We start from the raw sequence: 24136 nt of genomic DNA on the forward strand, positions 1-24136 counted from the left end.
GATGGGGGAGGAGAGGAGGGGACTCTGTGTGGCAAGACTGGGCTCAAATGATAGGAAATCTTATTCTCTACATTATGACATCAAACAAAAAAAAATTTGGGTTTACATCCACTTTAATAATGTTCATTCTCAATACATTAGCAAAATACTACAATTACCAATAATAGAGATAATGCTATAACTACTGGTAACCCAGCGTTGCTCCATACTTATTAGTGGATACATGTTTTTGTATTCAGGTCAAGTCTGAACAGAATTATGTAACATTTTGGGAAAAATATACAACCAAGAAGTCCAGAACTTGAGGCTATTAGAGCAAAAACCTCCACAGCCACCATATATTTCCCTCTGGTGCTCAGATAGGCCGGGATCATGGCAATCCAGACACTGCAGAACACCAGCATGCTGAAGGTGATGAACTTGGCTTCATTAAAACTGTCCGGTAATGTCCTGGCTAAAAAAGCGATAATGAAACTCACAGCTGCCAGAAGCCCCATATATCCCAGGACAGAGTAGAAGCCGATAACTGAACCCTCATTACACTGAATGATGACCTTCCCCTGATAAGAGTGAGTGTCCCGATCCTGGAAGGGAGGAGAAATAGACAACCAAGTGACACAGATTAAGACTTGAACCAGTGATAAGACACAAATGATAAAATTGGGTAGTTTGGCTCCCATCCATTTCCTCCAGGGACTCCCAGGTTTGGTGGCTTTAAAAGCAATACACACCATGATACTTTTGGCAAGAAGAGAAGAGACGGCAACTGAGAAGATGACACCAAAAGAGGAGACACGGAGCATGCAGGTCACATCTACTGGATGGCCGAGGAACAAGAAGACACAGAGGAAGCTCAACATGATGGAGACCAGGAGAAGATAGCTCAGGTTCCGGTTATTAGCTTTAACAATGGGGGTGTCCTGGTAATGTATAAATATCCTCAATATTAAACCAGTCAGAAGACAACAGAGGATGGAGACAGCCGAAAATACTACAACAATGGTGTCATCAGTGTAGGAGAGAAATTCCACCAATTTTGTAACACACCGATCCTTCTTCTTATTTGGCCATTCTTCATCAGGACATTTCATGCAGTTGTCACTGTCTGCAAGAAGAACAATACAAACACAATGAACATCGGGGTCAGAGCTTCAATCAGTGCATTTTAGGGCCTCAGGAAATTAGATTGGCCGTCACTACATCAGGATTTATCAATCTTCACATATACAATATATCCCATAGTCTGTAGACTATAAATTTCACACAAATAATATACACCGATTTGGGGAATTTTCACCAGAGAAATGGAACAGAATACATTTTTACCTAAAAGTATGAAGAAAGATTATTTATTTTGAAAATGTTATAACAGAAACAAAGAGAAATGTGTGAGTAATTGTCATTCAAAATGTGAGAGCGCTGAAAAGTGGCCTGGACAGGAAGGGCGGGAAAGGTCAGGACTCTGTGCAGTCCAGTCAAGTTTCTTCACCCCAAACCAAGCCCAACCCTTGAAAAACAACCCCACACCATAATCCCCCCTCCACCAAATGATTTGGACCTATGCACAAAGCAAGGTCAAGGTAAAGGCAGGCGTTCCAATACTTTTGGTAATAAAGGGTATCTCTAATGGATCTGATCAGTCTTTACATTTCAGCTGTTTTGGGAGAGGTGAAGTTTTCTTTTTGTTCTATTGTCATCCACAATGCTCCATCAGTAGGGGGGGGATTGGCACACAGACCTGACGAATCCTCCCTCAGTTACTGTGCCTTGGACCAGCAGGTTCCGAAACTCAGGAACAGACGGATCCATACCCCAGACCAGGCAGGTCTATCAGTGGCCACTGTTGCGGGGTGTCGGACACCCCATGACCGAGACCCCTCACGGGGCTACCCCGGTCCTGGAACCAGACCAGACCACACAGTCTCTCGAACAACTCCGGAACCCCGAACACGTGACTCACACCCGTTTAAATACCCCCTCCCAGACTCCTCAGCGGGCCCGGCACTCTCACTGATTGGCTCCGAGAAGGCCGATACCCAAACATCCAACCAGACTTGCTTCTAGCTTGTCGTGTGCAACTCACCGTCCACATGATCAGGCAGAACTTACAAACACAGCCTGGCCAGACTGGTGTTAAGGCCTACCTACACAATTAAGCCTCAGAACCTTTACTGTTCTGAGGCCAAAAACTAAATTTACAGGCGTGTGACATTTGATCCCAAATGTCATCCGCTACACCTTTATTTTCTATTTTATTTTCTTTGGATATTGGAAAACTATTCAAATTTAGGTCTGTTTAGCCAGGGTTGCTCTTAAATGTACCTATCCTGGGGACATCTGTCTGCGAGGCTGTCTAAGGGTCTATCCAGAAGCAAGAGAGCAGCGTAGGATTGGGACTGCGGCTTGCAGTTCAACCAGAAGTGACGGTTCTGCCGTCCGAAGAACCTGTCGTTGACGGAGGTAGAGGAGAAGCTGTCGCCACTAAGGGACCAACCGCCTTGTTACAGGAGATCACAGTGAGTAGCTGAAGCAAGTACCAGAGCAGTATTCTCACCAACAGGGGATGGTGAACAATTGGGAAACTTCAGCAAGGTCTCAAGCCAGGGACCCAGCCAGCGGAGGTGACACTTGCAGAGCAGTCTTGTGTGTCAAGCCAGGGACCGAGCAGGCCAGTGGGGTGACGCTTGAGGACTGTCTGTGATAGGGATGAGCTGAACACCCCCCCGGTTCGGTTCGCACCAGAACTTTCGAACGGACCTAAAATTCGTACGAACTTTAGAACCCCATTGAAGTCTATTGGACTCAAACGTTCGAAATAAAAAGTGTTAATTTTAATGGCTAATATGCAAGATACTGTCCTAAAAAGGGTTTGGGGACCTGGCTCCTGCCCCAGGGGACATGGGTCAATGCCTAAAATGTTTTTAAAAATGGCCGTTTTGGAGGGAGCACTGATTTTTAATGATGATTAAAGTGAAAAAAGTGAAATATTCCTTTAGATATCGTGCCTGGGGGGTGTCTATAGTATGCCTGTGAAGTGCCACGTGTTTCCCGTGTTTAGAACAGTCCCTGCACAAAATAACATTTAACGGAAATAACGTCATTTAAAACTGCTTGCGATTTTAATGTAATATCTGGTTCCGGCAATATGGATGAAAATCATTGAGAAAAATGGCATGGGTAGCCCCCCTGCCCATTACCAACCCCTTTGGGTCTTGTACGGATATTAAGGGGAACCCCATACCCAGGCCCTATATACTCAGAACAGCAGTATACAGGCGGTGCAAACAAGACAGGGACTGTGCAGGTTTGTTGTGTTAAGTAGAATCTGTTTGTGATTTTCAACTGGTACATTTTTAAAGTGTAGCTCCAGTCAAAAAATCTATTTTTAAGCTTTTTGGAAAACATAGGGAAGGGTTATCACCCCTGTATAATTTGTTTTGTCGTCCGTCTTTTTTCATCTCACTTCCTGTTGTCTCCTTCCGTTGCAAGTAGGAGACGTTTGTAAGTTGGATGTTTGAAAGTAGGGGCCTGCCCTATATTCTCTGCAGAAATGGCAGAGCAAGGTGTTGGTGTTGCCACAACATTGTAAGCCCTCAAAGTGACTCTTGGTGGGCGTTGGAGCACCCTGCTGTGAACAGTTATATCAAGAATTGTAATTACATGCCATTGTTGAACAGTGGTAGAAAAATTTACCTTTGGTGGTTGTGGTGCTGGTGCCACAACACTATAAGTCCTCACAGTTACTCTGGGTGGGCACAGGAACGGGCCCTCCTGTGAAATATTATATCAAGAATTGTAATTACATGCCCCTGTTAAACAGGGGCTGAAAATTTGGGCCTTAGGCACTGGTGCTGATGCCACGACACTACAACCTCTCCCATATACTCTAGTTGTGGTGCAAGAATGAGCCCTGCTGCAAAGCATTGAATCAAAAATTGTAATTAAACGCCCCAGTTAAACAGGGGCAGAAAAATTGGGCTGGTGGCATCACCCAGAACCAAAAATGTTCTTCCAACATATCAGCGGGGGAGGAAGAGGATAGACAATCAACATAACAGGACAGTCACTCAGCATCAGCATAGGCAGTCTTGAAGGGATTGATATTTCAAAAAAAATTATTCGGTTACATCAGCTTCAGGTGCTTGGTAGCTGTGGGTGATCCAAGACTGATTCATCTTGATGAAGGTCAGTCGATCAATTGAGTCGGTGAACAGGCGCACCCTGTGATCGGTAACAAAGCCACCAGCAGCAGTGAAGGTGCGTTCCGAAAGAACGCTGGATGCAGGACAGGCCAGTAGCTCAATTGCATACTGTGCAAGCTCTGGCCAGTGATTCATCCTCAAGACCCAGTAAGCCAGAGGATTTTCGGTGGGAAAGGTGTCCAAGTCTGACCTTGCCCCTAGGTATTCCTGCACCATGTAAATCAGACGCTGGCGATGGTTGCTGGAACTGATCATACCTTGGTGCTGCGGACTAAAAACATTGTCTGAACGCATTGGTCAGACGGCCACCTTCTCCACCGCTCCTTCTGACCGATGCCTCAGCAATACGTTGTCCAGGACCAGGAGTTTGTAACCTCCCAGTCTCTGGGAACGCGTTGCACAGACCTTTCTGCAAGGCCTCCCAGAGATGTCTCATCCTCTGCTCCCTCTGCGATGGCAAGATAAGATCGGCAACCTTACCCTTGTACCGTGGATCAAGGAGAGTGGCCAGCCAGTAATGGTCCCTCTCCTTGATCCGAAGAATACGAGGATCCTTCCGCAGGCTTTGCAGGATCAGGGAGGCCATGCAGCATAGGTTAGCTGAGGCATTCGGTCCGGAGTCCTCTGGGTCACTAAGGACAACATGATCCGCAGATACCTCATCCCAGCCATGTACAAGTCCACGGGTTTCTTGGGACTGTAAATCATCCCTACAAGACTGCTGCTGATGCTGAGTGCCAGCCTCCATCTCCATGCTGACACAATCATCCTCCTCCTCCTCCTCCTCCTCATCCTCTTCCTGTGTGATGGGTGGCACAGCAGGAACACTGTCTGGATATAGGAGGCCTTGAGAGGCAAGGAAGTCCTCCTCTTCCTGCCTCTGTTCTGCCTCAAGTGCCCTGTCCATTATTCCATGCAGCGTATGCTCCAAGAGGTGGACAAGAGGTACAGTGTCGCTGATGCATGCACTGTCACTGCTCACCATCCTTGTGGCCTCCTTAAATGGTGACAGGACAGTGCATGCATCCCTGATCATGCCCCACTGGCGTGGTGAGAAAAAAACCGAGCTCCCCTGACCCTGTCCTGGTGCAATAGTCACACATGTACTCATTGATGGCCATCTGCTGCGTGTGCAGCTGCTGCAGGATGGCCAACTTTGAGTTCTACCTGGTGGGCATATCACATATAATTGGGCAGGTTCAGCTCCTTTTGGAGCTCAGCCAGCCGAGCACAGGCATTAAATGATCGGCGGAAATGCACACAGACTTTCCTGGCCTGCTTCAGGACATCCTGTAAGCCCGGGTACCTTCCCAAGAACCGCTGCACCACCAGGTTAAGGACGTGAGCCACACAGGGCACATGGGTCAGTTGTCCCTGTCGGAGGGCAGAGAGGAGGTTGGTGCCATTGTCGCAAACCACCATTCCTGGCTTAAGCTGGTGTGGTGTCAACCACCTCTCGGCCTGCCCCTGCAGAGCTGACAAAACATCTGCCCCAGTGTGGTTCCTGTCCCCCAAACAAACCAGTGCAAGCACAGCATGGCATCGTTTTGCCTGCGTACTTGCGTACTTGCGTAGCCCCTGGAACGCCTACGGAGCACCGCTGGTTCTGAGGACAGAGCACTGGAAGAGGCCATGGAGGAAGAAGAAGAGGAGGGGGTGGAGGAGAGAGGTGTGTCACAACCAATAGTAGCATTTTGGAGGCGTGGTGGCGGAACAACCTCCAACACTACTGCACCTTGTCCTGCATCCTTCCCAGCTGCCAGAAGTGTGACCCAATGGGCCATGAAAGACAGGTATCGTCCCTGTCCATGCCTGCTGAACCATGAGTCAGCGGTAATATGCACCTTACCGCTGACCGCCCTGTCCAGCAAGGCAAGGACATTGCCTTCCACATGCTGGTAGAGAGACCCGGAATTGCCTTCAGTGAGGAAAAGTGAAGTTTGGGGACCTGCCACTGAGGAACCGCACATTGTACAAACTCACGGAAGGGGGTTGAGTCTACCAACTGAAAAGGCAGCAGTTGAAGTGCTAGCAATTTAGCCAAGCTAGCATTCAACCGCTGGGCATGTGGATGGCTGGGAGTGAACTTCTTTCGGCGATCCAGCAGCTGGGGCAGGGACATATGCCTGCTATAATCGCACATGGGTGTACTGCTAGAGGAAGCACTTGGCTGTGACACACCTAATTCTACACCTTCATTCCTCTCAGAGCAGGTTTCAGAGAGGACTGAAGTGCTAGCAATTTAGTCAAGCTAGCATTCAACCGCTGGGCATGTGGATGGCTGGGAGCATCCCCTCTCTCTGTGCTCACGCTACTGCCTTCCTCTAGTATCATCATCAGAGCCTACAAAACACTGGGCATTTTCCTGGAGCATATACCCAACACTGTGCTCAAAGAGTTCAGGAGACTCCTCAGGAGGACGTGATGGGTCTAGTGAAGGAGTTACTGATGATGACATTGAGAGGAGGGAAGACGATGCGTTGGCAGCTGCTTTGCTAGTACCCTGAGCCTGGGTGAGAGAGGATGAGGAGGATGAAGAGGGCTTGGTCATCCACTCTACCAAGTCGTTGGTAGACATGTGCATTCGTTTTCGTCCGAATGCATTTTCGTCCGAATTTCAGCTATTTTCGTTTTCGTTTTGACAAACGATAACGAAAGCACAAAATCCGAAAAACGAAATATCCGACATAAATAAATGCTTTATTTTCATTTTCATTGTTACAACAGTTTGATATAGAATAGGAGATTCGATCCACTCTACCAAGTCTTCGGCATGTTGCGGCTCAACATGTCCAGCTGCCGAAAAGAAGGACAAGCGTGTCCCATGGCCACGTACAGATGATGACGATGCACCGCGTCCACGACCAGCACTGTTGTCTCTAGACACAGAGCCTGCTTGCCCTCTTTTATCGGCCTGCGCCTGTCTGCCTCTCCTTGCTGGCCTTCCAGACATGGTAATGGCCTGAAGGGAGATGGGAAAACCAGCAATTGGGTAGTGTATATTGTGCTGGAGGCACACACAACATCCACTTACTTTTGCAGATATCTCAATTAGAGAAGAGCTATGTAGGTGGATATAACGGTGTATACTGTGGTCAGGGCACGCAGACAGCACGCACTATCTCCTACAACTGACTGCAAGCTCTATTTAAAAAGAGCAAGATAGCTAGCTATATAGGTGGATATAACGGTGTATTCTGCGGTCAGGGCACACAGACAGCATGCACAATCTCCTACAACTGACTGCAAGCTCTATTTAAAAAGAGCAAGATAGCTAGCTATATAGGTGGATATAACGGCGTATACTGCGGTCAGGGCACGCAGACAGCACGCACAATCTCCTACAACTGACTGCAAGCTCTATTTAAAAAGAGCAAGATAGCTAGCTATATAGGTGGATATAACGGTGTATTCTGCGGTCAGGGCACACAGACAGCATGCACAATCTCCTACAACTGACTGCAATTTAAAAAGAACAAGATAGCTAGCTATATAGGTGGATAGGGATGAGCTTCGTGTTCGAGTTGAACATACGTTCGACTCGAACATCGATTGCCCGTTCGGCGAATTCTGAATGTTGTGGGCCGTTCGCTCCAAATTCGTGTGTCGCTCACGGCCCACAATGCACTGCGCCATCGCAGTGCATTGCTGGCTCATGATTGGCCAAGCATGCACTGTGACCCCGCATGCTTGGCCAATCACAGCACCGGCAGCGAGGAGAGCCATGATTGGCCACAGGCAGGATGCCTGTGGCCAATCATAGCTCAGGCTGTGTAGTACATGCCCCACACTATATAAGGCCGCCAACGCGGCGGCCTTCTGTAGTGTGTTGGCGTCTGTAGGAGTTAGTGGATGTTCTGTGTACCTTCAACACAGTATACACCGATCGTTATCGGCCGATTTTTCGTTCTTGCTCTTCTGTAGTGGTTGTTGTCTGCGTGCCCTGACCGCAGTATACACCGCTATATTCACCTATATAGCTAGCTATCTTGCTCGTTTTAAATAGAGCTTGCAGTCAGTGGTAGGAGATTGTGCGTGCTGTCTGCGTGCTCTGAACCCAGTATACACCGCTATATCCATCTATATGGCTAGCTATCTTGCTCTTTTTAAATAGAGCTTGCAGTCAGTGGTAGGAGATTGTGCGTGCTGTCTGCGTGCTCTGAACCCAGTATACACCGCTATATCCATCTATATAGCTAGCTATCTTGCTCGTTTTAAATAGAGCTTGCAGTCAGTGGTAGGAGATTGTGCGTGCTGTCTGCGTGCTCTGAACCCAGTATACACCGCTATATCCATCTATATAGCTAGCTATCTTGCTCGTTTTAAATAGAGCTTGCAGTCAGTGGTAGGAGATTGTGCGTGCTGTCTGCGTGCTCTGAACCCAGTATACACCGCTATATCCATCTATATAGCTAGCTATCTTGCTCGTTTTAAATAGAGCTTGCAGTCAGTGGTAGGAGATTGTACGTGCTGTCTGCGTGCTCTGAACCCAGAATACACCGCTATATCCACCTATATAGCTAGCTATCTTGCTTGTTTTAAATAGAGCTTGCAGTCAGTGGTAGGAGATTGAGCGTGCTCTGAACCCAGTATACGCCGCTATATCCACCTACATAGCTCTTCTCTATTTGAGCCATCTGCCATCTGCAGGAGTTAGTGGATGTTGTGTGTGCCTCCAGCACAATATACACTACCCAATTGCTGGTTTTGCCAACTCCCTTCAGGCCATTACCATGTCTGGAAGGCCAGCAGACAGAGGCAGACAGGCGTGAGCCGATAAAAGAGGACAACCAGGCTCTGTGTCTAGAGACAACAGTGCTGGTCATGGACGCGGTGCATCATCATCATCAGCACGTGGCCATGGGACACGCTTGTCCTTCTTTTCGGCAGCTGGACATGTTGAGCCGCAACATGCCAACGAGTAGACATGTGCAGAGTAAAATATTTCGTTTCGGAATTTCGTTTTCGTCCGAAAACTTAATTTATTTAGTTACTCCCGAAATTCGTTTTTATTTATTTTGTTTTTCGTTCAAAAATTGCATTCGTCCGAAAATCCACATGAATTACGGTCGAATCTGTCTTTGAAGGCTTATGGTGTCTGTCGAATGTATAAAGAAGATTCGATGGAGCTAGTATACAGCATACTTTAGAACCCTATTAAAGTCTATGGGACTCCAACGTTCAAAATCCAAAGTAATAATTTTAAAGGCTAATTTGCAAGTTACTGTCCTAAAAAGTGTTTGGGGACCCGGGTCCTGCCCCAGGGGACATGTATCAATGCAAAAAAAAGTTTTAAAAACGGCCGTTTTTTCGGGAGCAGTTATTTTAATAATGATTAAAGTGAAACAATAAAAGTGTAATATTCCTTTAAATCTCGTAGGGGGGGGGTTGTCTATAGTATGCCTGTGAAGGGGCGCATGTTTCTGGTGCTTAGAACTGTCCCTGCACAAAGTGTCATTTATGCAGGAAAAAAAGTCCTTTAAAATCACTCGCAGCTATTATGAATTGTCGGCTCCCGTAATACAGAGAACACTCATTGAAAGTCATTGATAAAAAAATAAAAAATAAAATAAATAAATAAAAAAGCGTGGGGGTCCCCCAAATTTAATTACCAGGCCCTTCAGGTCTGGTATGGATATTAAGGGGAACCCTGCCTCAAATTTAAGAAAAAATTTGACGTGGGGTTCCCCCTAAATATCCATAACCAGACCCTTCAGGTCTGGTATGGATATTAAGGGGAACCCCGCGTCAAATTAAAAAAAAAATTGACGTGGGGTTCCCCCTAAAAATCCATACCAGACCCTTTAACAGAAACCTGCCTGTGTTACATCAGAGGGGTGCGGGGTCACCCATACGTCACAGGGAACCCCGGGTTTCCCCTTGCGTCAGAGGGGGCGGGGTCAGGTGACGGGTGGCCCCGCCCTCCGTATATAAGAAACGTCAGCCGCCGGAATGCCTGCAGTGTCTCCTCCACGGAGACAGAAGAAGGATGTATTCGCTGCGCTGGATGAGATGAGCCATCGCTGGAGAGATGACCGTCCGTCGCTGGATAGCAAGAGTGGATTACCGCCGCTGGAATCTTTTTTTTATTTTTTTATTTTTAATAAAGGAATTTTTCAAAAGTGTGTTTGTTTTATTTAACCATTTTTTACACTTTCTTTGTGAAATGGTAGGGGTACTTTTGTACCCCCTTACCATTTCAAACAGGGGGGGGCCGGGATCTGGGGGTCCCCTTGTTAAAGGGGGCTTCCAGATTCTGATAAGCCCCCCGCCCGCAGACCTCCACAACCACCGGCCAGGGTTGTGGGGATGAGGCCCTTGTCCTCATCAACATGGGGACAAGGTGCTTTGAGGGGTCACAGACCCCCAAAGCATCCTCCCAATGTTGAGGGCATGTGGCCTGGTACGGTTCAGGAGGGAGGGGGGGGCGCTCTCTCGTCCCCCCTCTTTTCCTGCGGCCTGCCAGGTTGCGTGCTCGGATAAAGGGTCTGGTATGGATTTTTAGGGGGAACCCCACGTCAATTTTTTTTTTAAATTTGACGCGGGGTTCCCCTTAATATCCATACCAGGGTCTGGTTATGGATATTTAGGGGGAACCCCACGTCCAATTTTTTCTTAAATTTGAGGCAGGGTTCCCCTTAATATCCATACCAGACCTGAAGGGCCTGGTAATTGAATTTGGGGGACCCCCACGCTTTTTTATTTATTTATTTTTTTAACAATGACTTTCAATGAGTGTTCTCTGTATTACGGAGCCGATAATTCATAATAGCTGCGAGTGATTTTAAAGGACTTTTTTTCCTGCATAAATGACACTTTGTGCAGGGACAGTTCTAAGCACGGGAAACATGCGCCCCTTCACAGGCATACTATAGACAACCCCCCCCCCCCTACGAAATTTAAAGGAATATTACACTTTTATTGTTTCACTTTAATCATTATTAAAATAACTGCTCCCGAAAAAACTGACGATTTTAAAACTTTTTTTTGCATTGATACATGTCCCCTGGGGCAGGACCCGGGTCCCCAAACACTTTTTAGGACAGTAACTTGCAGAATCTTTTCTCTCTGTCAAATCTTTTTTCTCTGTCGAATATTTTCTCTATATAATCTTGGACTAATAGAGGTAAGGTTAGGCACATTCGACCACAGGTTCTATAGACAGATTGTTATTGTCAGAGTCACATCGAATCTCCTATTCTATATCAAACTGTTGTAACAATGAAAACGAAAATAAAGCATTTATTTATGTCGGATATTTTGTTTTTCGGATTTTGTGCTTTCGTTATCGTTTGTCAAAACGAAAACGAAAATAGCTGAAATTCGGACGAAAATGCATTCGGACGAAAACGAATGCACATGTCTACCAACGACTTGGTAGAGTGGATGACCAAGCCCTCTTCATCCGCCTCATCCTCTCTCACCCAGGCTCAGGGTACTAGCAAAGCAAAGCAGCTGCCAACGCATCATCTTCCCTCCTCTCAATGTCATCATCAGTGACTCCTTCCCTAGACCCACCACGTCCTCCTGAGGAGTCTCCTGAACTCTTTGAGCACAGTGTTGGGTATATGCTCCAGAAGAATGCCCAGTGTTTTGTAAGCTCTAATGATGATACTCAGCTAGAGGAAGGCAGTAGCGTGAATGCAGAGAGAGGGGATGCTCAAGAAGGACAGCAATTTGGCAGTCATGTTCCACAAGCTGCAGCATACTGCCAGGTTTGCTCCAGTGATGAAGAGGGAGGGGATGATGAGGGCACTGACTCCACCTGGGTGCCTGGTAGGAGAAAGGAGGAGGAGGAGGAGGAGGCACATGTCCAACAAGGCAGGATGCCCTCCGGGGGCCAGCTTAGGGGCAGCACACCGACTGAATCACACCGCAGAGCTCCGCCTGTGCAGGGCGCTGCCTCTGCGTGTTATTCTAAAAGTTCTTTGGTGTGGGCCTTTTTTGAGACGAGTGCATCAGATCGCACCACTGCTATTTGCAACATATGTCTCAAGCGTATCTCGCGTGGCCAAAACATCAGCCGCTTGGGCACCACATGCTTGACCAGACATATGTTGACCTGCCATGCAGCTGGTTGGCAAGCGTACCTCAAAGACCCACACCAAAGAACAAAGCGGACCTCTCCTTGCTCCTTATCAGCTGGGATCTCCAACCCCACTAGACCTTCAGTCCTCTCTGAAACCTGCTCTGAGAGGAATGAAGGTGTAGAATTAGGTGTGTCACAGCCAAGTGCTTCCGGGCACTCTGCTAGCAGTACACCCACGTCCGATTATAGCAGGCAAATCTCCCTGCCCCAGCTGCTGGACTGGCGAAAGATGTTCACTCCCAGCCATCCACATGCCCAGCAGTTGAATGCTAGCTTGGCAAAATTGCTAGCACTTCAACTGCTGTCTTTTCAGTTGGTAGACTCGGCCCCCTTCCGTGAGTTTGTACAATGTGCGGTTCCTCAGTGGCAGGTCCCCAAACGCCACTTTGTCTCACGGAAGGCGATTTTCCGGCTCTCTACCGGCATGTGGAAGGCAATGTCCTTCCCTCGCTGGACAGGGCGGTCAGCGCTAAGGTGCAAATTACCGCTGACTCATGGTCCAGCAGGCATGGACAGGGCTGTTACCTGTCTTTCACCGCCCATTGGGTCACTCTTCTGGCAGCTGGGAAGGATGCAGGACAAGGTGCAGTAGTGTTGGAGGTTGTTCCGCCACCACGCCTCCAAAATGCTACTATTGGTTGTGACATACCTCTCTCCTCCACCCCCTCCTCTTCTTCTTCCTCCATGGCCTCTTCCAGTGCTCTGTCCTCAGAACCAGCGGTGCTCCGTAGGTGTTCCAGGGGCTATGCAAGTATGCAGGCAAAACGATGCCATGCCATGCTTGCGCTGGTTTGTTTGGGGGACAGGAGCCACACTGGGGCGGATGTTTTGTCAGCTCTGCAGGGGCAGGCCGAGAGAAGGTTGACGCCACGCCAGCTTAAGCCAGGAATGGTGGTTTGCGACAATGGCACCAACCTCCTCTCTGCTCTCCGACAGGGACAACTGACCCATGTGCCCTGTGTAGCTCACGTCCTTAACCTGGTGGTTCAGTGGTTCTTGGGCAGGTACCCGGGCTTACAGGATGTCCTGAAGCAGGCCAGGAAAGTCTGTGTGCATTTCTGCTGATCATTTAATGCCTGTGCTCGGCTGGCTGAGCTCCAAAAGGAGTTGAACTTGCCCAAGAACCGCCTTATATGCGACATGCCCACCAGGTGGAACTCAACGTTGGCCATGCTGCAGTGGCTGCACACGCAGCAGAGGGCCATCAATGAGTACCTGTGCGACTACGGCACCAGGACAGGGTCAGGGGAGCTCGGTTTTTTCTCACCACGCCAGTGGGGCATGATCAGGGATGCATGCACTGTCCTGTCACCATTTGAGGAGGCCACAAGGATGGTGAGCAGTGACAGTGCATGCATCATTGACACTGTACCTCTTGTCCACCTCTTGGAGCATACGCTGCGTGGAATAATGGACAGGGCACTTGAGGCAGAACAGAGGCAGGAAGAGGAGGACTTCCTTGCCTCTCAAGGCCCACTTTATCCAGACAGTGTTCCTGCTGTGCCACCCTTCACACAGGAAGAGGATGAGGGGAGGAGGAGGAGGATGATTGTGTTAGCATGGAGGTGGAGGCTGGCACTCAACATCAGCAGCAGCAGCAGCAGTCTTGTAGGGATGATTTACAGTCCCAAGAAACCCGTGGACTTGTACGCGGCTGGGAGGAGGTAGCTGCGGATCATGTTGTCCTTAGTGACCCAGAGGACTCCGGACCAAATGCCTCAGCTAACCTACGCTGCATGGCCTCCCTGATCCTGCAAAGCCTGCGGAAGGATCCTTGTATTCTTCGGATCAAGGAGAGGGACCATTACTGGCTGGCCACTCTCCTTGATCCACGGTACAACGGTAAGGTTGCCGACCTTATCTTGCCGTCGCAGAGGGAGCAGAGGATGAGACATCTCCGGGAGGCCTTGTAGAAAGGTCTGTGCAATGCGTTCCCAGAGACTGGGAGGTTACAAACTCCTGGTCCTGGACAATGTGTTGCTGAGGCATCGGTCAGAAGGAGCGGTGGAGAAGGTGGCCGTCTGACCGATGCTTTCAGACAATTTTTTAGTCCGCAGCCCCAAGGTATGATCGGTTCCAGCAACCATCGCCACCGTCTAATTTACATGGTGCAGGAACACCTAGGGGCAAGGTCAGACTTGGACACCTTTCCCACCGAAAATGCTCTGGCTTTCTGGGTCTTGAGGATGGGTCACTGGCCAGAGCTTGCACAGTATGCAATTGAGCTACTGGCCTGTCCTGCATCCAGCGTTCTTTTGGAACGCACCTTCAGTGCTGCTGGTGGCTTTGTTACCGATCACAGGGTGCGCCTGTCCACCGAATCAGTTGATCGACTGACCTTCACCAAGATAAATCAGTCCTGGATCACCCACAGCTACCAAGCACCTGAAGCTGATGTAACTGAATCATTTTTTTTTAAATATCACATCCCTTCAGGACTGCCTATGCTGATGCTGAGTGACTGTCCTTTTATGTTGATTGCCTATCCTCTTCCTCCTCCGCTGATATGTTGGAAAAACATTTTTGGTTCTGGGTGATGCCATCAGCCCAATTTTTCTGCACCTGTTTAACAGGGGCGTTTAATTACAATTTTTGATTCAATGATTTGCAGCAGGGCTAATTCCTGCACTAAAACTAGAGTATATGGGAGAGGTTGCAGTGTCGTGGCACCAGCACCAGTGCCTAAGGCCCAATTTTATTGCCCCTGTTTAACAGGGGCGTTTAATTACAATTTTTGATGCAATGCTTTGCAGCAGGGCTAATTCCTGCACTAAAACTAGAGTATATGGGAGAGGTTGCAGTGTCGTGGCACCAGCACCAGTGCCTAAGGCCCAATTTTTCTGCCCCTGTTTAACAGGGGTGTTTAATTAAAATTTTTGATGCAATGCTTTGCAGCAGGGCTCATTCCTGCACTACAACTAGAGTATATGGGAGAGGTTGCAGTGTGGTGGCACCAGCACCAGTGCCAGCAGCCCAATTTTTCAGCCCCTGTTTAACAGGGACATGTAATTACAATTCTTGATATAATATTTCACAGGAGGGCCCATTCCTGTGCCCACCCGGAGTAACTGTGAGGACTTATAGTGTTGTGGCACCAGCACCACAAACACCAAAGGTCAATTTTTCTACCACTGTTCAACAATGGCATGTAATTACAATTCTTGATATAATCGTTCACAGCAGGGCGCTCCAGCGCCCACCAAGAGTCACTTTGAGGGCTTACAATGTTGTGGCAAAACCAACACCTTGTTCCGCCATTTCTGCAGAGCATATAGGGCAGGCCCCTACTTTCAAACATCCAACTTACAAACATCTCCTACTTGCAAACGGAAGGAGACAACAGCAAGTGAGATGAAAAAAAGACGGACGGCAAAACAAATTATACAGGGGTGATAACCCTTCCCTATGTTTTCCAAAAAGCTTAAAAATAGTTTTTTTGTCTGGAGCTACACTTTAAAAGTGTACCAGTTGAAAATTACAGATTCTACTTAACACAACAAATCTACACATTCCCTGTCTTGTTTGTACCGCTTGTATACTGCTGTTCTGAGTATATAGGGCCTGGGGGCCACACGTATTTCCTTTTTTTAATATGGGTACGGGGGTTCCCCTTAATATCCGTACAAGACCCAAAGGGGCTGGTAATGGGCAGGGAGGGCTACCCATGCCATTTTTTCTGAATGATTTTCAACCATATTGCAGGAACCAGATATAACATTAAAACCGCAAGCAGTTTTAAATGACGTTATTTCCGTTAAATGTCATTTTGTGCAGGGACTTTTCTAAACATGGGAAACACGTGGCACTTCACAGGCATACTATAGACACCCCCCAGGCACGATATTTAAAGGAATATGTCACTTTTTTTTTCACTTTAATCGTCATTAAAATCAGTGCTCCCGCCAAAATGGCAGTTTTTAAAACTTTTTTTGCTTTGACCCATGTCCCCTGGGGCAGGAGCCAGGTCCCCAAACCCTTTTTAGGACAGTATCTTGCATATTAGCCGTTAAAATTAGCACTTTTAATTTCGAACGTTCGAGTCCCATAGACTTCAATGGGGTTCTAATGTTCGTACGAATTTGGGGTCCGTTTGAAAGTTCTGGTGCGAACCGAACCGGGGAGGTGTTCGGCTCATCCCTATAGGTGGATATAACAGTGTATTCTGCGGTCAGGGCACGCAGACAGCACGCACAATCTCCTACAACTGACTGCAAGCTCTATTTAAAAAAAGCAAGATAGCTAGCTATATAGGTGGATATAACGGTGTATACTGCGGTCAGGGCACGCAGACAACAACCACTACAGAAGAGCAAGAACGCAAAATCAGCCAATAATGAACGTGTATACTGTGAAGGTACACAGAACACCCACTAACTCCTACAGACGCCAACACACTACACAAGGCCGCCGCGCTGGCCAATCATGGCTCTCCTCACTGCCGGCGCTGTCAGTGACCAAGCATGCGGGGTCACAGTGCATGCTTGGCCAATCATGAGCCAGCAATCCACTGCGATGATGCAGTGCATTGTGGGCCATGAGCGCCACATGAATTTGGTGCAAATGGCCCATAAAGTTCGGTATTCGCCGAACGGGTGAACAGCCGATGTTCGAGTCGAACATACGTTCGACTCGAACACGAAGCTCATCCCTAGTCTGTGAGTGCCAAGCTAGGGACCCAGCTGGGACACGGGGGTGACGATTGAGGAAGATACTGAGTGAGAAGGTTGGAAGAGCTCAGGAGATCCAGTGGCAGTGGATTAGCAAGTCTAGTGAAAGACTGGGAGCTCAGTTGAGTGAAGATCTACAAGAGGAGGTTGTAGGGGAAGTACAGAAGCTTGTTACAACTTGTGTTAGAAACTGTTATAAGACCGTTGCCATAGGAGACAGCGATCCTACACATGCAGATGACAATGAGCAGCAGAATGGACAGGGGGCAGCAAAATGAACAAGGGGGCAGCAGAATGAACAGGGGGCCAGCCAAATGGACAAAGGGGCAATGGGAGGGACAGAGGGGCAGCAGAATGTACAAGGGGCAGAGGGGTAGACAGGGAGGTAGCAGGATGAACAGGGGGGCAGCAGAATGGACAAAGGGGCAGAGGGGTTGACAGGGAGGTAGCAGGATGGACAAGGGGGCAGCAGAATGGACAAGAGGGCAGAGGTGTGGACAGGGAGGCAGCAGTGTGGACAGGAGGGCAGCAGAATGGTCAAGGGGCAGAGGGGTGGACAGGTAGGCAGCGGGATGGACAGGGAGAAGCAGAATGAACAAGGGGCAAAGGGGGAGCAGCAGAATGGACAAGGGGGCAGAGGGGTGGACATGGGGGCAGCAGAATGGATAAGGGGGCAGCGGGATGGAAATGGAGGTAGCGGGATGGACAGGGGGCAGCGAGATGAACATGGAGCCAGCGGGATGGACAGGGGGCAGCAGAATGGACAAGGGGCAGAGGGATGGACAGGTAGGCAGCGGAAGGGACAAGGGGGCAGTGGGGTGGACAGGGAGGTAGCAGGAGGGACAGGAGGCAGCAGAATGGACAAATGGGCAGAGGGGTGGACAGGGAGGCAGAGGGAGGGACAGGGGGCAGCAGAATAGACAAAGGGACAGAGGAGTGGATGGGGCAGCAGAATGGACAAGGGGGCAGTGCGGTGGACAGGGAGGCAGAGGGAGGGACAGGGGGCAGCAGAATGGACAAAGGGGCAGAGGGACGGACAGGGAGGCATCGGGGTGCACAGGGGAGCATTGGGTTGGACAGGAGGCAGCGGGGTGGACAGAGGGGTAGGGGGCTGGATAGAGGGGCAGCGGGGTAAACTTGAGGGGGGCAGTGGGGTGAACTGGGGGTTGGGCAGCTGGATGGACAGGGGGCAGTAGTCAGGTGGACAGTGGGGTGTACAGCGAGGCAACAGTGGTGGACTCCATAAGTGTCTCCTGCTGTCCCGTTCTGTGGGCTGTGAGGAGCTCCCATGTGTTACAAGCAGTGAGCGATCGGCTGAACCCGCTGTTCCTTCTATTGGGCTCCTGTGAAGCTGGACGGTCCTGTCATCAATGAGACACACAGACAGGGAGAAGAGGGGTCCTTTAGCTGCTGGTGGTCTGTCCTGAGGGGGTACCTGCTGGTTTTGGCCACTTAAAGCCTTGAGGTGTAAACTCTGAATGTCAGTGAGAGGGACAGAAACCAGCAAAAGTAAATAGAGCAGAGTGTGTGGTCACTGGAATGGGGACAGAGATGAGGGGAAGACACTTGGGTGACACCGGGGACACCTCACTGGCAAGTATGCTGTCTGAATAATGTAATTCATTCCGGAGAGGTGACAACCCTACTGGCATGCCCTATTCCTATTACAAACAATGTTTACATTCCTTCTAATAGGAATAAAAGTGATCAAAAAAATAAATAAAGGGAAAGTGTCAAAATATAAAAATAAAATAAACAATAAAAAAACTAAATTCAAAGTGCCCCCCTGTCCCCACGTGCTCACACACAGAAGCAAACGCATACGTAAGTGGCACCCCCATATGTAGACGACATTCAACCACACATGTGAGGTATCACCGCAAACGTCAGAGCGAGAGCAATAATTCTAGCACCAGATCTCCTCTTTAACTCTAAATGGGGAATCTGTAAAAAAAACTATGAAAACTTTGCCTATGGAGATTTTTAAGCACCGAACTTTGGCGCCATTCCATCATCTTTCACATTATACAAAAAAATTGGGATAATTTGCTTTTTTTTTTATTATTCATGAGACCTAAAAAGTGTTTGAAAAATTGCTGCGCAAATACCGTGTGACATAAAAAGATCCAATGACTGCCATTTTATTCCCTAAGGTCTCTACTAAAAAACAAACCCATATAAAATGTTTGGGAGTTTTGAGTAATTTGATGATTTTTCCATGTAGGAGAGGAGTGCCGGAATGGGTCTATAAAAGGATAAAACACGGGGATGACAGAGATGTACAGTACTTCATAAAGACAAATACAAACCTTACCAGAAATGTTGGAGATCTCTCCTACTGGACATGAGACACACTCATAGCAACATTTATGAATTGAAGATCCAAACTTTTTTCTGGTGCCGGGAATACAGGGATCCGAACATCGAGATACTGTGACCTGAAAATCAGATATTATTATTATTATTATTATTGTAGCGGATGACATTTGGGATCACACGCATTGTAAATTTAGTTTTTGCTCAGGACCTTACATTACTGAGGGTTAATTGTGTAGGGAAGCCTTAACACCAGTCTGGCCAGGCCATGATTGGTGTTCTGCCTGGTCATGTGGACGGTGAGGTGCACATGACAGGCTAGAACCAGGTCTGGTTGGATGTTTTGGTATCGGCCCTCTCGGAGTCAATCAGTGGGAGAGCCGGGCCCGCTGAGGAGTCTGGTAGGGGGTACTTAAGCAGGTGTGGGTAACGTGTTCGAGGTTCCGGAATTGTTTGTGAGATCCGTGTGGTCTGTTCTGGTTCCAGGACCGGGGTAGCCCCGTGAGGGGTCCTGGTCATGGGGTGTTTGACATCCCACAGCATGTTCCTGTCAGTGGCCCCTGATAGACCCGTCTTGTCTGGGTAGGGATCCGTCTGTTCCCGAGTCTCGGAACCTGCTGGTCCGAGGCGCAGTAACTGAGGGAGGATTCAAAGTGTCCGGGTGTGCTCTCGGCTTGGTGGGGCACCACAGCTCGTGCAAGTGACCGGGGGAGGACTCTTCAGAGGAGGGCCGGCAAGTGGCATCCTGAGAAGTGCCTGGTTACACAGTTGGGAAGGACATTGATGAGTCCACACTTTTCCAGTACCATAAAGGAAGCAGGAAACGTTGCAGGTAAAGTTGGAAAAAGGTTCCTGTTCATCTTCAGTTGATTGTTTAGGTTTTGAGTCAACATGCTGACTGCCATGACCTCTGGCTAGAGATCTGTTCAGCCTTGAAGTACCCAGCTGCGAGTGGCTACTCTCTGGTTGGAAATAGAGACTTTGTTAAACCTGCAGTTCAAGGTACCTGAGTTCTTCACCCCATGCTCTCTGTTCCCTAAGAGACTGTGTTTTGTGAAAGTTCTACTGCAAAATAAAACCTTTGAAAGGGCTTTATCTGTGTCAGTGTACAAGTCATTGGGTATCAACCCTGGGAACCCCTAGACGGTGAGGAGCAGGCCAGGAGAAGGTAATCGGTAAGCCCATTCAGTCAAGGCCGCCCTGCAACGGGTTATGGCCGCTTCATTATTATTATTATATTTTAAAGATCCATCATATTTCATGAGGCTTTTCAAAAGTGTTACAAATGAGGTTTGGCTTTGCCTTTACCATGGGTTCAAGTTGAATTCTTCAGGTTTGATATCCAATCAGGTGGGGGGTCAGCAATAGGGTTGCCACTTTTTCTTCAAGCCAAGAGGTGGACAACAAAAGCATTTTTTTAGCACACCCTACAGGATTGTAACAGACCTGGGACACCTTTGGAGAGAATAGTAATGTGTCGTGCATAGAGCCTCCTCACCCTCCTATCAGGCCCAGTTCTGAGCCACATTTCTATTTAAATATTGTGTCCGGGTTTCAGGCGGACTGAAACCCGGACACATGATTCAAAACCCAAACAGGTGGCAACCCTAGACAGCAACCTGTTAATCACAGACAAGTGACTGGTAGATGATGGTCTGGGCTTGCTTATCCGCCATTCCAGAACATCACAGAGTGCAGTGCAGAGTGACTCTTTGTAAAGTTGGAGGTGTAGTAAGGACCAAGAGCCGCATAATCCGATGTCTCCTCTGTAGTGCCGGCTCCTGCCCCATGCGGAGTGACACCAACTGCACTCCACCTCTTATCCCGGCTTGTGGTCTCCAGAGTGGTGCCAGCAGCAGGAAGGAAGAGATCTTCATGTCAATGTGAAGCAATAAACCGAGTGATGTGCTGCAGTTTATCCACACCGTGGGTGCAATGCAGTGTGCCTGCAGCTTGCCTGTGGGTTTGCTGCACTTATCCATAGACTTCTATTATATCCTGTGGGTTTGCTGCACTTTCTGAATGCAGGAGGTTTGATACAGATAAGTAAAAAATGGTGTTGTTTTCCTAAATAGAACTCAGCAGCTACTAAATACTCAATCTGTATCTTAAAAAAGGTATCAAAAATATAATAATGTAAATAATAAAAACTAAAAAACACAGTGCAGACGTGCTTAATATATCTAAAATAATGATGTTAGGAAAAAAATACAAATATAACAAAGTGCATATGTGCATAGCATATCAAAATATTAAAACTTGAAGGTGATATACAAGTATTTAAATATTTAAATATTTACGTCAATAGTGCTGTGATAAAATGCATAATATCAAGTGATGAAGTGCATATAACAGAAAACTTCAAGACCCATTGGGCTTATTTAAGGTGAACCATAGATAGTCCAATCGTGAAAAATGTGGTGAAATATCACAACCAAGTAAACATAGTGTAGTTGTGTGTTCACAGTGCCAAGCCAACTCTCTCCGTTAGGTGATTTCCACGTGTTAGTGCTGGCCACACCAGGTAATTACCTTACTGCTGTAAGGTATACAGCGAAATAGCCTTTAATGGGGAACACTTGGATTCAGGAGATGGACAAGAGGAACTTCACATTTCTCTAACGTCACCGTCATCCATCAAATTCCTCCGTGGATAAAAAATAGGGGAGGACAGAGCGCACAGCAAACAGACCAATGAGCGTGTCACTCGGGATACCGGAAGTGACGCCTACACCTGAGTGACACGCTCGTTGGTCTGTTTGCTGTGCGCTCTGTCCTCCCCTATTTTTTATCCACGGAGGAATTTGATGGATGACGGTGACGTTAGAGAAGTGTGAAGTTCCTCTTGTCCATCTCCTGAATCCAAGTGTTCCCCATTAAAGGCTATTTCGCTGTATACCTTACAGCAGTAAGATAATTACCTGGTGTGGCCAGCACTAACACGTGGAAATCACCTAACGGAGAGAGTTGGCTTGGCACTGTGAACACACAACTACACTATGTTTACTTGGTTGTGATATTTCACCACATTTTTCACAATTGGACTATCTATGGTTCACCTTGATTAAGCCCAATGGGTCTTGAAGTTTTCTGTTATATGCACTTCATCACTTGATATTATACATTTTATCACAGCACTATTGCCGTAAATATTTAAATACTTGTATATCACCTTCAAGTTTTAATATTTTGATATGCTATGCACATATGCACTTTGTTATATTTTTATTTTTTGCCCTAACATCATTATTTTAGATATATTAAGCACGTCTGCACTGTGTTTTTTAGTTTTTATTATTTACATTATTATATTTTTGATACCTTTTTTAAGATACAGATTGAGTATTTAGTAATTGCTGAGTTCTATTTAGGAGCGCAACACCATTTTTTACTTATCTATATTTAAATGAGAGCCAATTCATAAAGTGTTTGCTGCACCTATTAGGATAGAACCTCATTTTCCAATTTCTATATACAGCGCAGGAGCCCTCATATATATATTCATTAGGAGTTTTGATACACTTTCAGAAAGTGCCCCACACCTGCAGGATATGATAGAAGTCTATGGCAAAGTGCAGCTAACCCAGAAAAGTTGCAGATGCATTGAGCTGCACCCAGGGCAGCCATCAGAAATGTTTACACAGGTTTAGGCCTGGGCCAACCCCCAACATTCTCCAGGGCCCTCCCACTGGTCGTCCCACTAAATTGGCCCACTTACCATCCCACAGAGTTCTTCGGTGCACCCACTTTTATTTTAGCACTCTTAGCCCCTGTACACACGGTCGGAGATTTCCACAACCAAATCCGTCGGATCTTGCCCGTCGGATTTTGTCCATCGGATCTTGTCCAAAACTGTTGCATACACACGGTTGGGCCAAGTTGGCGAAAAATTCGATCTTTCAGAACGTGATGACGTAATTTAGTTACGATGGGACTACATTCAGGCTAGTAGCCAATAGCTTTGATGTAGGAATTTGATCTGAGCATGCGTGGCACTTGGTCCGATGAAAATGCTCTACACATGATCGGATTAGGTCCGTCCGGCCCAGTTGGTCGGGAAATATTTCCAACATGTTGGAAAATTGGGTCGGACGGAGATTCGGACGGAATCAGTCCGATGCATACCACACACAGTCAGATTATCTGACGACACGGTCCGATAAGACTCATTCCGACAGATTCTCCGACCGCGTGTACAAGGGCTAACACCTTAATATATGAAAAGTGGATTAAAAGTCATCAGTGCTTTCAGTATTTAACAGTAAGGCCCCTTTTACACTGGGGCGGTGAATGCGTCAGCAGTAAAGTGGCAATATTTTTATCGGCAATTTACCGTAAATTTTGTGGCGCTATTCAACTGCTAGTGGGGTGCTTTTACCTCCCTGCTAGTGGCCGAGAAAGGGTTATACCCACCTCAAAGCGCTGCTAGGATGGATGGTGCTCAGCGTGGGATTGGGATGCGTCCGTTGTGGAGACTGGAGGGGTAGATGGTGCTTGGTGTGGGTGGGGATGCGTGCGTTGTGGAGACTGGAGTGATGGATGGCGCTCGGCATGGGTGGGGATGCGTGCGTTGTGGAGACTGGAGGGATGGATGGTCCTCGGTGTGGATGGTGATGCAGGCGTTGTGGAGACTGGAGTGATGGATGGTGCTTGGTGTGGGTGGGGATGCGTGCGTTGTGGAGACTGGAGTGATGGATGGCGCTCGGCATGGGTGGTGATGCGTGCGTTGTGGAGACTGGAGTGATGGATGGTGCTCGGCGTGGGTGGGGATGCGTGCGTTGTGGAGACTGGAGTGATGGATGGTCCTCGGTGTGGATGGTGATGCGGGCGTTGTGGAGACTGGAGGGATGGATGGTGCTCGG

The 24136-nt window shown here is 47.9% G+C and overlaps 1 protein-coding gene across 1 annotated transcript in view; it reads right to left on the reverse strand.

Annotated features, from left to right (window-relative positions):
• Nucleotides 1-212: 212 nt before the first annotated feature.
• Nucleotides 213-24136, reverse strand: part of LOC143926784 (vomeronasal type-2 receptor 26-like) — a 128083-nt gene continuing 104159 nt past the window's right edge. The window contains exons 7-8 of the mRNA XM_077450831.1: nucleotides 19273-19396; nucleotides 213-1105 (exon numbers count right to left, since the gene is read on the reverse strand). Of these exons, the coding sequence (XP_077306957.1) occupies nucleotides 213-1105; nucleotides 19273-19396 (1017 nt within the window). The remainder of the gene's footprint in view (nucleotides 1106-19272; nucleotides 19397-24136) is intronic.

The sequence above is a fragment of the Lithobates pipiens genome, unplaced genomic scaffold, assembly GCF_037356315.1.
Source record: "Lithobates pipiens isolate NorthernLeopardFrog02 unplaced genomic scaffold, aLitPip1_a1.2 Scaffold_23, whole genome shotgun sequence".
NCBI classification, from domain to species: Eukaryota; Metazoa; Chordata; class Amphibia; order Anura; family Ranidae; genus Lithobates; species Lithobates pipiens.